Source organism: Dipodomys ordii, unplaced genomic scaffold (genome assembly GCF_000151885.1).
Source record: "Dipodomys ordii isolate 6190 unplaced genomic scaffold, Dord_2.0 Scaffold130, whole genome shotgun sequence".
NCBI lineage: Eukaryota > Metazoa > Chordata > Mammalia > Rodentia > Heteromyidae > Dipodomys > Dipodomys ordii.
In genome coordinates, this window is record NW_012267346.1 from 2,833,105 (window position 1) to 2,849,345 (window position 16,241).

Sequence of the window (16,241 nt, forward strand, 5' to 3'; positions counted from 1 at the left end):
GAGGATTGTAGCCCAAAGCCAGCCTGGGCAGACAAGTCTATGAGACTCGTCGTTAATAAACCAACAAAAAGCCAGAAGTGGAGGTGTAGCTCAAGTGGTAGAGCTTCAGCCTTGAGTGGAAAAGCCCCACAAGAGCTCAAGGGCTTGAGTTCAAGATTCAGTACTGATACACACACACACACACACACACACACACACACACACACACACATTTTCATGTTTATTATGGCCAATGGAAATGACCCAATTAGCAAGTTCATGCTCAGATGCAGTTATTTGTCCCATAGTAAGTAGCACAAGGGATAGATAATACCAAATCAAACAGAGCTTCTAGACCCACCAAGTGGCTTTTTCCTAGAGAATGAGACAGTGAAGCCCTCTCCTCCCCACGGCTTTCTCAGCTTTCTCAAAGCCCAATTGTATTTAAAGCAGGTAAGATAAGGAGAGACACTTGGGATAAGAACAAAACTGCCATATTAAATACACATTGACCTATAGAATTTGAATTTCAGCTAACCACAAATAAAGGTTTAGTATAATGTGTACCATGCAGTGTAAACCATGCAGTATTTAGGACACATTAAAAAAAAAAAGAAAAGAAAAAGATTTCTCTATTTCAAATTCAAAGTTAATGGGTGTCCTGTATTTCTATTTGTTAAATTGCAACTTTACAGAAGAAAGATATAGACCAATTTCTGTGGATAACTTAGAAAGTTTCTTTTTAAAGAAAGCAGGTGTTTGCTATTTATTTATTTGTAGTACCTAGGCTTGAACTCAGAGCCTTGTGCTCTTGCTTGGCTTGTTTCCTCAGCTAGAGCTCTACCACTTAAGTCATGCCTCCAGCCTTCCGTTTTAGCTGGCAATTTTGAAGATGGAGTCCCACGGGCTTTTCTGCTTAGACTAATAACCTCTAACTATGATCCTCTTATCTCAGCCTTCTGAGTAACTAACATTACAGGTATGAGCCACCAGTACCCAAATTGCTTTATATTTTTGATACTCCCTAATTCTAATTTTTTTAGCATATAAAATTAAAAGACAGTGTTAGAAACAGGAAATGTGATATAGCCCTCTATCAGTCATCTCTTGCTTCCTTCAAGAGGTTGCACCTCCTAAATAGAATAACTTGTTCTCCTTAAAATAAAACTCTACAGTATGATAATTCCTTTCAATTTACATTGTAATTCAGAACATTCATTTCCTTTCTTTTTAAAAAAATAATTACTTAGATAATATATTTAGCCAGTGAGTGCTAGAAGAACAGTATAAACACTGAAATGGAAAAAGAATCATATTTGGCCCAAGGACTTTTGCTCTTAAAATGCGCAGATATTAGTAATTTTTGTGTTGAAAGTTTTAACATTTATTTTTCTAATAGATGTACAAAAATTGTATGTATTTGAGGGGGGAAAACCTTCATATTTTTTCTTCCTCTTCTTCAGGGACTGCTTTGCTTATGGTTCCCTATCAAGGAAGGAGGTAGAGAAACTGAGGAAAGCAGGTAGACAGATTTCTGCAGGACTAAACTATGAGAACAAAATCGAGTGGCCCACATAAAGACTGGTAATGACGATGGTGTGCAGGCCTACCTCCATTGACACCATTAACTTCTCCACAGGCCCCAGGCGGCCTGAGAGGCTCTGCAGACAGCTGCTCCAGCCGGCTGACCGCACGTTCCAGCCTCTCCATCAGTCCCTGCATGTCTGCCATCCTAGAAAGACACAGAGACAAAAGGAGGCCAAGTGAGCACCAGCAAGGGTCAGCAAACCAACACCACCACACCCAGCAGCAAGAAGGGAAACAAAAGCTACTTAGAATGACCTGGTACCAATGGCTCACGCCTGTCATTGTAGCTACTAGGGAGGCCGAGAAGGGGAGATTTGGGGTTCAAGGCCAACCTAGGCAGAAAAGTTCAAGAGACCTGTAACTGGATACTAGCAGATGCCTGTCATCCTAAATTACGGGAGGCTGAATTGGGAGGATCACAGTTCCAGACCAGTACAGAATAAAACATCTTTGAGACTCTATCTCAATGGCGTCACCCATGTCCATCTACCCAGAAGCCTAAAATAGGCAGATTATAGTCCAGGTGTGTACTTGAGCAAGAAGTTACATCCTATCTTGAAAACAGCCGAGCACTGGTGGTTCATGTCTATAATCTTAGCTACTCAGGAGGTTGAGATCTGAATATCAGGGTTTGAAGCCAGCTCAGGCAGGAAAGTCCATGAGACTTTTATCTCCAATTAACCACCAAAAAGCTAGATGTGGAGTTGTAGCTCAAGTGGTAGGTGGCTAGCCTTGAGCACGAAAGCTCAGAGACAACACATAGGTACCAAGTTCAAGCCCCAGGACAGGCACATACACACACACACACACACACACACACACACACACACACACCCCAAACAAAAATAAAAACAAAGAAGCACCAGAGCAGGAAAGAGCTGGAAACATGGCTAAGTGGTAGAGCACCTGTCTAGTGAGCATGAGGCCCTGGGTTCAAACCCCATAATTACCAAACAAACAAGCAAATTATTGCTCAAAATTGCTTGAACCACCTGAAAAATCACTTTTCCCCATCAGGAAACATGCATGAAATGCAGAAAGAATATAAAACTTGGAACAAAAGCAAATTGGATTGAGCTTAGTTTTACTCAATTCAGTAACTTTGAAACAAAGTAAACATGAGCACTGTATCAGAGACACAAGTATTAACTCCCTCCCCATCCCTTCCAGGAGCCAGCTCAAATGCTTCGGTGTGTCAGAGGATGACATTTACATATGGCACTTACTTAACAACCCACAAACACTAACTCCAAATTTATATTGACTACTTTTATCCTGCTAAGCTAAATGGGGGAAGCACATTAACTATTTTCAACAATTCTTTCTGTTAAAGTGTAGTCCCTAGGGGACTTTGAAACCAATAATAATCTTCATTTACTCAATTATAAGACACCCAGCCCAGCAAAGAACTGTGAGTTTAGAAAGCTATGCATCGATCTGCAAACAGGGAGGGGAATCACCCTGAGCATTAACTGTTATGATCAGATTGTTCCTTTTTTTTCTGTTGCTCAGCTATTTGAAAGTGATTCTGAATGGTTGGATTGGACTTTTTTCTTTTAATTGTGAAAATACTGTACAGAGGGGTTACAATTACATGAGCAAGATAATGAGTACATTTCTTATCAAGCATTGTAGCCTCCTCCTTTGTTTCCCCTTCCCATTCTTCTCCCGCCCCCCTCAATCCTCCCCTCCCCCTTTCTCCCTCCCTCCCCCCCACCAAAGTTATAAAGTTCGTTTTCGACATAACGACTTGTACATCTCATTGTTGCAATGGGTCCACCTGTATCCCTATTTAAACGATTTGTTTTTCCCCTTCCCCTCCACAAATTATACTGACATCAAATACAGTGAAAGCAGGGGTTATACTGTGGGGGAGGGACATACAAAGCAACAAAGAAATAATCTTATAAATGTGTTAGAAACAATCACATGAAAGAAAAAAAAACATTTGAATACATATCTTAGGGTTCATTTCCCTAACATCACCTTTGGGTTGGACTTTTTTTTTTTTTTGGTCGGTCATGGGGCTTGAACTCTGGGCCTGGGCGCTGTCCCTCAGCTCTTCAGCTCAATAGGTGTTGTCCTTGTGTAAAGCTGCTGGTTGTTTTTAGGTGACATTTAGTGTTAGATGGGCTGGACTTTCAAGATAGTATCTCCAGGAACTCAAGATTCTTGCTGGTTAAGAGATTGGGGATAACCAGGTGCCGATGGCTCATAACTATAATCCTAACTACTCAGGAGGCTGAGATCTGATGACTGGTTTGAAACCAGCCAGGCAGACAAATCTGAGAGACTACTATCAATAAACCAGCAAAAGAAAGCAGGAAGTGGAGGCGTGGCTGGAGTGGAAGAGTAGCAGTCTTGGGTAAAAAAGCTACACAAGAGCATGAGGGCAAAAATTGCAGCCCTAGTACTGACATAATGTGGGAGAGGAGAAAGGGGGAAGAGCAAGGAAAGGGAAAGAAAGGTGAAGGGAAGGACAGAAGAGAAGTTGGGGGTGGGTGGGTATCCATCTTTATACTTTGTAGATACTGTGTAGGTCAATCCCTTTAAATGACTGGTCCTAGAATTTATTTTACATTCCTTTGAGGAATGGAAGCTGCTAAGACTTTTGGTCCTGTTCACAAGAACCAACATTTATAAGCATCATAAACCTGGCCATTTCTGCTTTGGATTGACTTTGGCAAAATGCGTCTGTTGCTCCAAAGAAAATAAAACATGTCTTGCCTGAATCAGTGCCCATGGTGACTTTTCACACTAAAGAACTTTCAAATCATCATCATTCTGGGCAAAGGAGGAATAGCAAGTTTGGGATTCAGACACATTGCTGCCATAGTACACGGCTAAGTTTCAGTGTTCTGACATGTATGCATATTTTATATTTCTTCAGGGAGCCAGATATTTTAGATACAATGATGGCAGACCACTGTGGTTTTTCTTTCCCCAAAGCAAGGCTAAATGCATCAGTGTATGCATCCATCTCTGTAATTTTGCATCCGCATGCCAGTCGTCAGAGATGGAGGCAGAGCACCCCGTCTATTTTGGAAAAACCTTCTCCTCCAACTCTGCCAAACTATGGAGCAGGTTCTCAGCACAGCTGAAATCAGCATCTAATCCCAAGGGGATGCAAAATTAGAAGTTTCTCATCTATTCTTTTCCTCTTCACGTCAGAGCTTTTGATTCCATCGCAAATGAAGACAGGAGAAAAAAAAACAAAAAGGAAGGAGAAATTTAATTGAATCCTTTACATAATCTTTTTGCCAGGGAACTGGGTATCATGTAGGTGGGTTGAAGGCCATTTGAGACATGATGAAAGCCCCTCAAATCTTTTAATAGTTGTCCATCTGTTCACAGTTATCTCTGTTCTCTGTTACTCAACTTGCCAAATGTTAACCACCACAGACCTAGTCTATGATAGAAAAAAAAAAGAGTGTTTGCATTGTTAGCAGGCTGCATTAGCTCCACCCCCCACTGAAGCCCCCTGCCACTCCAGCAGGATGGGGGGGGGATGGGTTTGCACTGTGGTTTTGCACATCCAGGACTGACTTCTCTGACTGTGGCTTTATCAGTCTCCTGACAAGATCCCAAGTTACATTATCTCATAGCAAGGGCTCCATATGTTGAAAGTCAGCCTGAGTGAGTCTGTAATTGCTATGGAATGTAGTTCCCAAGGGACTTGGATGTCACTGCAGGTTAAAATCATCACCAACAGGACTCAAGTCATTCTGTAGTCTCTAAAGATATAAATACAGCTCATCACAGGACACACACACACACACACACACACACACACTATATATATATATATAGAGAGAGAGAGACACACACACACACACGCGCGCGCGCGCACGCACACACACACACACACACACACACACACACACACTGGAAAGCTGCTGATGCCTCTGGGTTTACAATTTTAAAACAGTTTCTAAGAGAAGCTGAATAATAAAAGAAAGAAAGTATCATGTTTGCATTCCCAGAGTGACTGATGGGGTCTGAGATTTCTAGGCTCTCAACATATTCTTTTTTCATGTGCTCTTTTACATACTCTGTCTTTCTGTCTGTCTGTCTGCCTGTCCCCACACAGGCCCTCAGTTGCTATCCTGGCCCTCAAGAATGAGGAAAGACAGATTGTACATTCTCCAAATTTTTGCCAGGTGGTCTCTTTTGCTTTAACTTTTTACAGTGGACTTAAATTTTGACAGGAGCTGGAAATTAAGAATTAGGTTGTGACTGGGCATGGGCAACCCATGCTGATAATCCAAGATATTTAGGAACTGGGAATTGGGAGGATTGGAATTCTAGGCCAGCTTGGGCAAAATAAGTTCCAGCTATACAGCAGGCACAGGTGTGAGACCAGCCATAGGCACAAAGCAAGAGACCTCACTGGAAAGTAGCTAAAGCAAAAAACAAAGATTGGAGGTGTTACTCAAGTGGAAAAATGCCTGCCTAGTAAGCATGAAGCCCCGAGATCAAATCCCAGTTAAGCATCCCCCTGCCCCTGCAAAAACAAGAAAAAGAATCAAGTTGAGAAAGCACATTGGATAGTCAAAGCAAATACAAATAGCACAGTCAGAGAAAGGACTGCGTTGGTGGACCCACAGAGCTATATGTGGGTCAGGAGCTACACTGAGGGATAAGGCATGATGGCTGGACAGCAAGTAGTCTAAGAACCAGAGGTGTGTGTGTGTGTGTGTGTGTGTGTGTGTGTGTGTGTGTGTAAGGAAAAAGAGGAAGGACCTAGCATCTCACAATTTCATCTTCCCAGAGATCTGTTTTTTCCTTCATGTAGGAATTCTTTTTTTCTTTTTTAAGTTAGTTTATATTAATTGTTATTATAAAGGTGATCTACAGAGGGATTACAATTACCTGAGTCAGGTAATGAGTACGTTTCCTTTCATATAGTATCTTCTGTTCTCTCAATCTTTCCCCTAGCGAGCTGTTTTAAGAATCTCTATGACATTAACCTGATTCCTTGTATTATATTTACTTTTGAGTGTCTCTTTTGAGTTGCCTTATAATGAGAAGTATAGCCATTCCTGTGTGACATTATTGTTATTTTTAAAATTTGAATTTTACTCACATCTTTCCTTTTTCATGCTAGTTTATCCTTTTGGTTTTTCTTTTTGGTGTTGGTCCTGGGGCTTGAACTCAGGGCCTGAGCACTGTCTCTCAGCCATTTTGCTCAAAACTAGCACTCAATCACTTGAACCACAACTTCACTTCTGGCTTTCTGGGGGTTAACTGGAGATAAGAATCTCACAGACTTTTCTGCCTGGGCTGTGCTTTGAACTTCAGTCCTCAGATCACAGACTTTGGAGTGGCTAGAATTACAGATATGAACCACTGTGCTTGGCGCTAGTTTATCTTTTGAATTGATCTATAATAATAGTACATATTCAGAGGATATAATGTGATCCCTCAAGGGTGTGTAATGACAATTCTGAATGACTAGCACTTCCATTGCTTTATACATTTATGGTCTCTTTGCATTTAGAGGCTGTGTATCCTTCTCTTCTGTGCTAATTCTTGGTATCTAACTCCCACCCCTCTGTCCCCAGTCCCCATCCAATCTCCCTCTATCTCCCCCTCATCCTTCCCTTACCAGCCCTTTAGTAGTAGCTACTCTACTTTTTTTTTAATTTTATTTTGTTTTTATCAGTTATGGGGCTTGAACTCAGGACCTGGGCGCTGTCCCTGGACTCTCTTGCTCAAAGCTAGCCCCAACCACTTTGTGTCACAGTTCCACTTGCCAGTTTGTTTTTGTTGGAGATCTGAGGATCATGGTTTGAAGCCAGCCTGGGCAGGAAAGTTCGTGAGACTATCTCCAGTTAACCACCAGAAAACCAGAAGTGGTGGTTCAAAGTGGTAGAGTGCTAGCCTTTCGCTGAAGAGCTCAGGGACAGTGCCTAGGCCCACAGTTCAAGCTCCAAGACCAACAAAAAAAAATTATACACAATAATGGGGTGTCACATGGTATTTAGACATGTATCTATTATGCTTAAATCAGGTTAAACACAGTTTCTTAAAGTTACTATTTTTTTCATGTTAAAAACATTGAATATTCTTTCTTTTAGTTTTTGGCACCGACCTAGCCTCTCCCTCTCTTTTGGCTTTAACTCAGGACCTGGGCACTGTCCCTCATCTAAGCAAAGATCAGCTCCTAAATTCAATCTCCCCAAATGACTCAACCATTTTCAGCTTCTTTAGCTGTCTCTTTTGGTAATCCCCGCCTTATCTCCAAACAGCACACCTTTGTGTCTTATTCTTCGTCCATTGCTGGCATTATGCACCAACTTCCCACTCAAAGGTGAGGGTAAATTGTTTGCTTTCCAATCATCACCACCTCAGATCTGAGCTCTCCTTTCTGTTCCTTCCTTCTTTCCTATAGACTTCTAATTTATGGGATGGATATTCAAGGCTCACGTAATTAGGAGTACTCACATCTGAGTCATGAGACATACTGATGATTTGCCATTTCTCTTGCAATACCTGTTTTCCTAAAGCTATTATGCTCAGCTCCTCAATTCTCTATGTACTTAAAAATGACTCAGCTTCAAATTCTTCCTCTCATTGTGTGAATCTCGATTCAATAGAGCCAAAGGAGTTTGGAATTCTATTAGTGTTTCTTTTCAGATGTATTTTATCAGAAGATTTTTTTTCTCCCATCTACACCATGACTCCTGGGTCTGCTGCTCCTCTGTGATCTGGAATTTATGGTCACCTTCATTCTAGGGACTTCTCTTTCTCTCCTTCCTTCCCCCTACATCTCTTTTCCTCTCTTTTTGGAGGCATTGGGATTTGAACTGACGTCCTTGTGTTTCCAAGGCAGGTGTACTGCCACATGAGCCACTCCTCCAAACCTGAATTTCCTTTCCTCCTTCTCCTGTTATGTCACCTGTTTTCCTGGACTCTGGAAAGAGAATCTTCTTTGGGGGAGAAAAAAAAGTTCAGGAAAAGTCAATTTATTTGACCTGCAATCTGAAACTCCCTTTATTATGTTCTCACACTTGATTGGAAGTTTGGCTGAATACAGAATTCCAGGCTGGAAGTTTTCCTCACAAGTGTAAAGGTACTGAGGCCACAGTCCTTTGAACTTCCTGTTTTGATGGTAAGAAGCCCAAAGCAATTCTGCTTCTTGATCCTTTTGTGTTACCTATGTTTTCTTATCTGAAGAAAGTTTTGGCTTTTTTCCCCCTAGCTATATAGACTAGGCTTGGTTTTGATCTCTTACCCTAGCTCCCTGCATGCTGTAGATTACAGGCATGTACTTCTATGCCCAGCTGTGTTCCAGTGTTTGAACCTTATGATCACATGCATTGTTGTCCATCTTTTTTCTTTATAAATGATTTTCAAGAGATGTAAAAAAGACGTAGGAAAGACAAGACTAGCCTTTTTTGTCTCTGGCAGGGTCTATAAACCTATTCTTTTTAAGATATTTCATACATTTAGAAAAGGAAATAGTCAATAATGCTCTCTCATCTACTGTCTTTAATAAGAAAGGCGTCTTGGAATCAAGAACATAATTTCCTGGGAGAAAATATGGTTATTTTTGTTTTAGAATTGTTTACTTCATTGCTCTTTTTGTTGTTGTTGGTGGTTGTAGGGCTTGAACTTGGGGCCTGGGTGTTGTCCCCTAAGCTTTTTCCGCTCAAGGCTAGCACTCTGCCACTTTGAGCCACAGCGTCACTTGCAGTTTTCTGATGCTTAATTGGAGAAAAGAGTTTCATAGACTTTCCTGTTTAAGCTAGCTTGCACTGTGTTCCTCAGATCACAGTCCCCTGTACTCAGTGTGAGCCACTAGTGCCTGGGCTCATTGCTTGCTTTGTAAAATGCATTCACTAAGTACAGATAGTTAGTGCCCAATAGTAGTGTCCAACGTCCAGGGTTATGCCCACAACAGAAGATGTAAAGCACTAAAGGAGACATCATTTCTATCTTTTTCACAACCATTCTCCCTGCCTCACCCTGCAAAAAAAGGACACTTTTTAAGGTCCTAGAGATTAGACTCATCTTAATCTGGTGTAGTACAGAGAGGCCATGGCTTTGCAATCACCTACACCTGGATTTGTACCTCGCTCTTATTAAGTGGGGGGACTGATGGATAAAGGTTGAATTTTGTTTTGCTCTGCGATGTTACTATCTATATACAGCCTTTTGGTGAAGTATAAAAGACAACTCAAGTGTGCAACAGTTGTAGTAAATAGGTAGGCTAGTGGTAGAAAGCTATTCCATGTCACTTGGCTTTCAGTAGCAATAGTTACAGTATTTGAGATGGTAAGCACACATCAAGAAAGTCTGGTCACTGGAAAAGACTCATTGTTTTAAAGTGTTTTTCTCCTGTCCATTTACTTATCTTGTCAACATTTCTTTTTTTTTTTTCCTAAAAAATATTTTAAAGAAGCCAAGCGCCTGTGGCTCATGCCTGTAATACTAGCTACTCAGGAGGCTGAGATCTGAGGATCAGGGTTCAAAGCCAGCCAGGGCAGGAAACTTTGTGAGACTCTTATCTCCAACAAATCACTAGAAAACCGGAAGTGGTGCTGTGGCTCAAGTGGTAGGAGCACTTGTCTTGAGCTGAAGAGCACAAGGACAATGCCAAAGCCCAGAGTTCAAGCCCCATGACTGAAAATAAATAAATATTTTAATGAAAAAGTTATCTTTCTGTAAACATTTCATTATACTACAAATAAGACGTTTAAATCCATTACAGACTTATGTCTTAAAAATCAGAAAACAATTAAGCTTTAAAATTGTGGACAGACTAACAAACCTTACATCACTTCCGCACATTAGCATGCTTATGCGCTACCTATGTGACACCAACCTGAAAGTTGAGAAGTATTCCATACTGAGACATACTGAAAACCTTGAATTCAAGCTTATTTCTATTCAATCCTCTGACAAATAGATTTTTGCCATAGTTATTTTTAGGACATGAAAAATATGTAAATTTACCTTAAAAATGCAGTATTGGAAGCAATAACCTATAGGTTTAATGAAGTTTGAAATTTCCCCTGACCATTTCCTATAACATCTTTTCTTGCCAACATTTCTAACCACAAGTTCCTAAGTCTTTATTACTATAAAATGAATGTTTTACTATGTAATTTGCTTTTAAAAATCAACTATTGTCTTCGTAAACATTTTTACAATGACTCCTATGCTTTTTTTTTTTTTTTTTTGAGCAAGGCTAGCACTCTACCACGTGTGCCACAGCCCCACCTCTTTTTAGTGGTTAGTTGGAGATAAAGAGTCTCACAGACTTTGAACTACAACTCTCAGATCTCAGCCTCCTGAGTAGCTAGGATTACAGTCAGGAGCCACCAGCACCCAGCTGACTCCTTTTTGTTTTTTTAATGGTATCCAGAAAGGATATAAGCAAAATCTCAGTTGGACTATTTTTAGAAAAACACCTTCTTTATCCCTCCCCCCAAAGAAGCTCCTGCTCAGTTGGGAAGGATGTGGTAAGCAGTCACCTAGTTCAGTCTGGTCAGTTATAAAAAACAGTTCTTAGAGCTAAATTGAATATTTGACACCTCCAGGCCACTGATCAAAATTGTGATAAACCAGAATAACAGCCTAGTTGTCTGGATTACATTCTCAGCATCTGTAAGGCTCATTTTCCAATTAAAACACATCCTGTGCCTTCCTTTCTGTTAGCAAATGTAGGCTTTACTTCCAAAGGAGCTGACTTACAAGCTTTCCAGGATCTAGGGTCATATCTCCTTCTTCCAAGCATCCCCCCACTGAGGACAGCACACTTCCATATACCTAGAGACTTCTATAAATACTTTTTGATTGACTAATTAATTGGCTTCCACTCACTGCCTTTTCCTTGTCTGCCTACTTTCTGGCACAATCCCAGGTCAGGCTACCAGCCAGATTTTTTTTTTTTTTGTAAATAGGAGAATTTTCAAAGTGGAAGCTAGGTTAGTTTTTCCCACTCAGAACCGCAATGGCCTCCTCCCATGATTACAAGAGCATCCTTGCTTCCTCTAACGTGAATGCTTCCTTTTTTCCCATTAGGATTTCACATGAAAACAACAACTATAAATACAATTATAAATCCTTCACAGTAAGTTCATAAAGCAACTACGGGAGAATGCCACTTTGATAACATTGGCAAGAGTGAGGTGGTTCAGATTTCCTGATTGCTGCTTTCTTCTTGTCTTCACTAGGTCAAGGATGAAGAAATGATACCTTGATACCCAGGGATTCTGCAAATCATCTGCCTGTGAACAAATAGGAAGTAGATGATGTGAAGTGGCAGGAATGTGAAGACTTTCAAATCTTTCCTCATGGTGAGGACAGGCAACTAGTTTATAAGAAAGCTCTCTGGGGGTGGGGGTGGGGAACTAATTTCCCTAAAAGGGCACCAAAAATATTCCAAAACTATTTCTTCAGCTACTATCAAACTGGACTGTCTTATTAAATTCTCTTTGCTGTGAGTTTGTCAATGACTTTCTTTCTTTCTTTTCCCAGGAAATGACCAATCACTGAGAGAGGGTGTGTGTGAGTCACTATTTCTAATTAGGATAATGTATGTATGGCAGAATTTGGCCACCATAGTATTTATTCATCTGTCCACTGGCCAGCCCATTCAATGTTTGTTTCTTCTGACCATTCAGGCACATCTTGCCACTGTCCACTAGGCACATTTGGGAGGCTGGGGCTGAGTGAAATACATTTCCTGTTCAGCTGGAGCAGGAGGGGATGCCAGCAGCCGAGGCTCAGTCAAGCAGGGAGTTCTTTCACCAAGAGACAGATTCATGTTGCCAAGGAGCCCGCCTCCACACTTCTCACTCACTCTCCTAGAAGGCTTACATTTCTGGAGCCAGCTTCTTACCAAGTTGCAAACACAAGCCACTGCTAGAGTTTGGATCTGGAATTTACCCTGCAAAAGCCTGGTGTTGAAGGCTTGACCCCAGCCCATGGTAGGACCTAGCAGAAAGAATCTGGGTCATGGTGGGCATGTCCTTGAATGGATACCTGGACCTCAGCCCCTTCCTGTCTCTTTGCTTTCCTGCCACCATGAGGAGAACAGACCTCCTGTGTCATTTGACCTGTTCAGATATTCTGTATCACAGTCCTGAGCCCAAAGCTGCAGGGTCAAGTGACCATGGCCTGGTCATGGACCTCTGAACCAAAAGAAACCTTTCTTCCTTGTAAGTCGTTTATCTCAAGTATTTTAAGATGGTAGCACAAAACTTAGGGTGGTGGAGCTAAAGAAGGACAGAGCCACAAAATGACAGACTCTAATAGAATCAGGTTAAATCGTGATCCTATTCCTCTGTCATGCAAGTGGGACCTTTCCTAGTTATATGTGGGGCAGGGGCCATTCACCAAAAATGAGTTGTCTCTACCCACTTCAATGGCCCTTTCTAAGTACTATTCTGTTGGCTAAGGTCTTTTGATTTCTGTGCCCTCACTCTTTAGATTTGCTCTTGCGTGGACTGGGTACAGACAGTAAAAAAAAAAAAAAAAAAGAAGAAGAAGAAGAAGAAGAAGAAGAAGAACCATGGAGACCTTGCTAGCCAGGATACTACAGAACGTGGGTCTTTTGTCTCCTTATCGGGTAAATATATTGCTCTCCTGTATCCAGCATACAGGAAGAGTCCTTACAACTCAATAATAAGTCATGTACACCTTTAAAGGTATGTATGACCACACTTAGACATCCAATCATATCTATTCAGGAAAACACAGCAAAGGGCTCATAGAGGCAGGAGAGTCTGGGAAGAATGACAGAAAAGAGAGCTGAAGAAGGGATGCCCTCATTCTGTGGGAGTCTCAGGCTCACTGCTGAGCTGTGAGTGTGTGGGACCATTTCAAAGGCTTTGGGAGCTCAATGATGTGATCTACTGCTCAGGTCCCAAAATAACCTGTAACTAGTGCAGGCCTGGGCCCCACAGCAGTAGAGGAATGGGGGGATGATTAAAACGATGTTGGAATCACTGTGTACAGAATGTACCACTGTGCCGACTCCCTGCCAGAACAAAACAAAACAAAAAAAAAGCCTCAGCGTTTTCCAAAGGACTCCAAGTCTCACAATATAGTACTCAAATTGTCCAATGTTCAATCAAAAACTATTTGGCATGAGAGAGACTGCAGAAACATGATCAGTCCTCAAGAGAAAAAGCCATCAACAAATAAACGCCAACTCCAAGATGACAGATGACAGAATTACCAATTTTAGAGAAACTATTTTAACTGTGGTAGAGGAAATGAAGTGAAAACCTCTTGAAATGAATGAAAAGGCAGAAATTCTTAGCAGAGACATGGAAACTGTATAAACTCTAAAACTAAAAAAATCAAATAAATATTAAGTAATATTTAGTACATTTAATTCATAAATAAATTTAATAAATAAAAAGTGCACTGGATGGGTCCAATAGCAGAATGAGGGTAACAGAAGAAGATGTCTAGAGACTTAATAGCATAGATATTATCTAATTGGAGAGTGAAAATTTAAAAATTAAAAAAATTGGAAGAATTGAAAAAATCTAAAAGACCTATGGGGCCATACAAAATTGTCTCATGTTAAAAGATACTGAGAACCCATGAGAGGAGAAAGAGACTGAGGTAGAAAACATCTCTGAAGAAAACTATAGCTTAAGATTTTCCCCAAACTTGGTGGAAGATAAACATTTAGAGATGTAAATAGTGCTATCTGTTTGGTTATTCACACACACACACACACGTGCGCGCGCGCACACACACAGTGCCATACAGAGTGTTCATCCAAAGGTGAGAAAAATAAGTAAATGAAGACCTAACTATGAAAAAAGAAAAATAATGTCATCATCATCCCCTTTTGAGAGATGTGACAGCTATCAGCATCTTTAGTTTGTAATGTTTTAATCCCTTCACTAATTCCAGCAGAACAAAGAGTCACTAGCACTATGTGAGTCAAGAAATAGATCCATCTACCAGTTCTAAATGAAGAAGCATTTTCCACTTTAACTGTGCTTTGATTTTTTTGGCCAGAAAACAGAGGCAGGGTCAGGTGTAGCGATGCATTCTGAAATCCTAAGATTCATCTTATATGGTCATATATAGTTTTTGAGCTTTTCTGTTCATCTGATAAGATTATCCTAGACATATACTAATTATTGCAAATAAGGGAAACCATGGGACCTATATGTCTTTGGGTCTGGCTTACTTCATTTAGTATGATTTTTTCCAAGTCTTTCTATTTCATAACAAATGAGGTAGTGTTGTTCTTTCTGATGGAGGCATAGAATTCCATTGTGTATATATACCACATTTTCTTGATCCATTCATCCACTGAGGGGCATCTGGGTTGGTTCCATATCTTAGCTATGGTAAATAATGCTGCAATAAACATAGTTGTGCTGGTAGCTTTAGTATGGCCTTGTTTGTGATCATTTGGGCAAATGAACCCCTAGACATGGACACAGGTTTTTCTCTGTTGTTGTTTTTGTGATTTTTTTGTTTCTTTTGTATGTTCTTCCCCCTATGGTATATCCCCTGTTGTCACTGTATTTGATCCTGATGCCCTGCATTGTATATATCTAATTTGGGGAGAGGAAGGGAAATAACAAAATGCTGAAACAAGGACACAGGATGACCCATTGCAACAATGAGACTCGCAAGACACTATGTTGGAAATGAACTCTACAACTTTGGGGTGGGGCGGGGTGTGTGTGGGAGGAGTGGAGGAGGTGGGGAAGGGAAGGGATAGGAGAAAAACAAAGGAGAAGGTAACAATGCTGCACAAGAAATGTACTCATTACCTTACTCATGTAACTGTAAGCCCTCTGTACGGCATCTTTACAATAAAATAAAACTAAAAAAAAGAAATCCTAAGACCTTAGAGCCTGAGGCAAGTGGGTCATGAATCTACTAAAATTTTTAAATTTTTCCTCTATGTGGCTTAAAAGGGGTGTGTGTGTGTGTGTGTGTGTGTGTGTGTGTGTGTGTGTGTGTGTGTGTGTGTGTGTGTGTGTGATGCTGGTACAGGCCTTATTCACAGCTGGCACTTTACCACTTGAGCCATGCCTCCACTCTGTTGGTGGTTGTTTTGGAGTTTTTTGCTCATTAATTAGACATACATTCTCAAAGATTTTTATGTGTCAGCTGTCTTTGCATGGAGCTCTTTAGAGCTCAGCTTCTTGAATAGCTAAGATTACGGCATGAACCACTGGTCCCCAGCAACCTAAGGGAATTTTATAAAACCCTCTTGCACATTTCTGTAGCCTGTCAGATAAAAACTTTTGCCAAAATATAACTAGGTATGAAGACTGTAACTCCAGCACTTTGTAAATATTGACATGTTAAAAACAATATGATTGTATTGCTCTTTGAAATGCTTTTGATGATATCACCATTATTCAATTGTCATGACTGCCCATTAGCCACAAATTCTGCATGATCCTATTTTCTCCTTAAAGGTTAGTTTTCAGTCTTCACACTCTAACAGGGATGTCCTGGAATTTGTGTAGTTTATGACTTTTACTTGTCATCCTGTCATACTTGTCTGTATCAAAACACCTATTTACGTTTTCATTTTAATTGAAAGGTCAAGATATTAAAAAAAAAACTCTCTTGAGGCCATTATCTCGGGATGTGACATCAAAGGAACAGAAACATTACATATGTTGATAGCTAGAAAGTAGTTTTAACTACAATTTCATCTCTTTTGAGTC

General features: G+C 40.6%; 1 protein-coding gene and 1 long non-coding RNA gene across 3 annotated transcripts in view; one reads left to right on the forward strand and one right to left on the reverse strand.

Annotated features, from left to right (window-relative positions):
- Window positions 1–1,710, reverse strand: part of Cap2 (CAP, adenylate cyclase-associated protein, 2 (yeast)) — a 102,369-nt gene extending 100,659 nt beyond the window's left edge. The window contains exon 1 of one of the 2 annotated variants that reach the window (XM_013030427.1): window positions 1,602–1,710. In XM_013030427.1, the coding sequence (XP_012885881.1) occupies window positions 1,602–1,710 (109 nt within the window). Of the gene's footprint in view, window positions 1–1,589 lie in introns of both variants that reach the window. The other variant, XM_013030426.1, reaches the window with a different exon arrangement.
- The window catches only part of LOC105996369, a 51,407-nt gene extending 39,387 nt beyond the window's left edge, over window positions 1–12,020 (forward strand). Inside the window, exon 4 of the long non-coding RNA XR_001175603.1 lies at window positions 11,751–12,020. This is a non-coding gene — a long non-coding RNA (uncharacterized LOC105996369). The remainder of the gene's footprint in view (window positions 1–11,750) is intronic.
- Window positions 12,021–16,241: the final 4,221 nt, after the last annotated feature.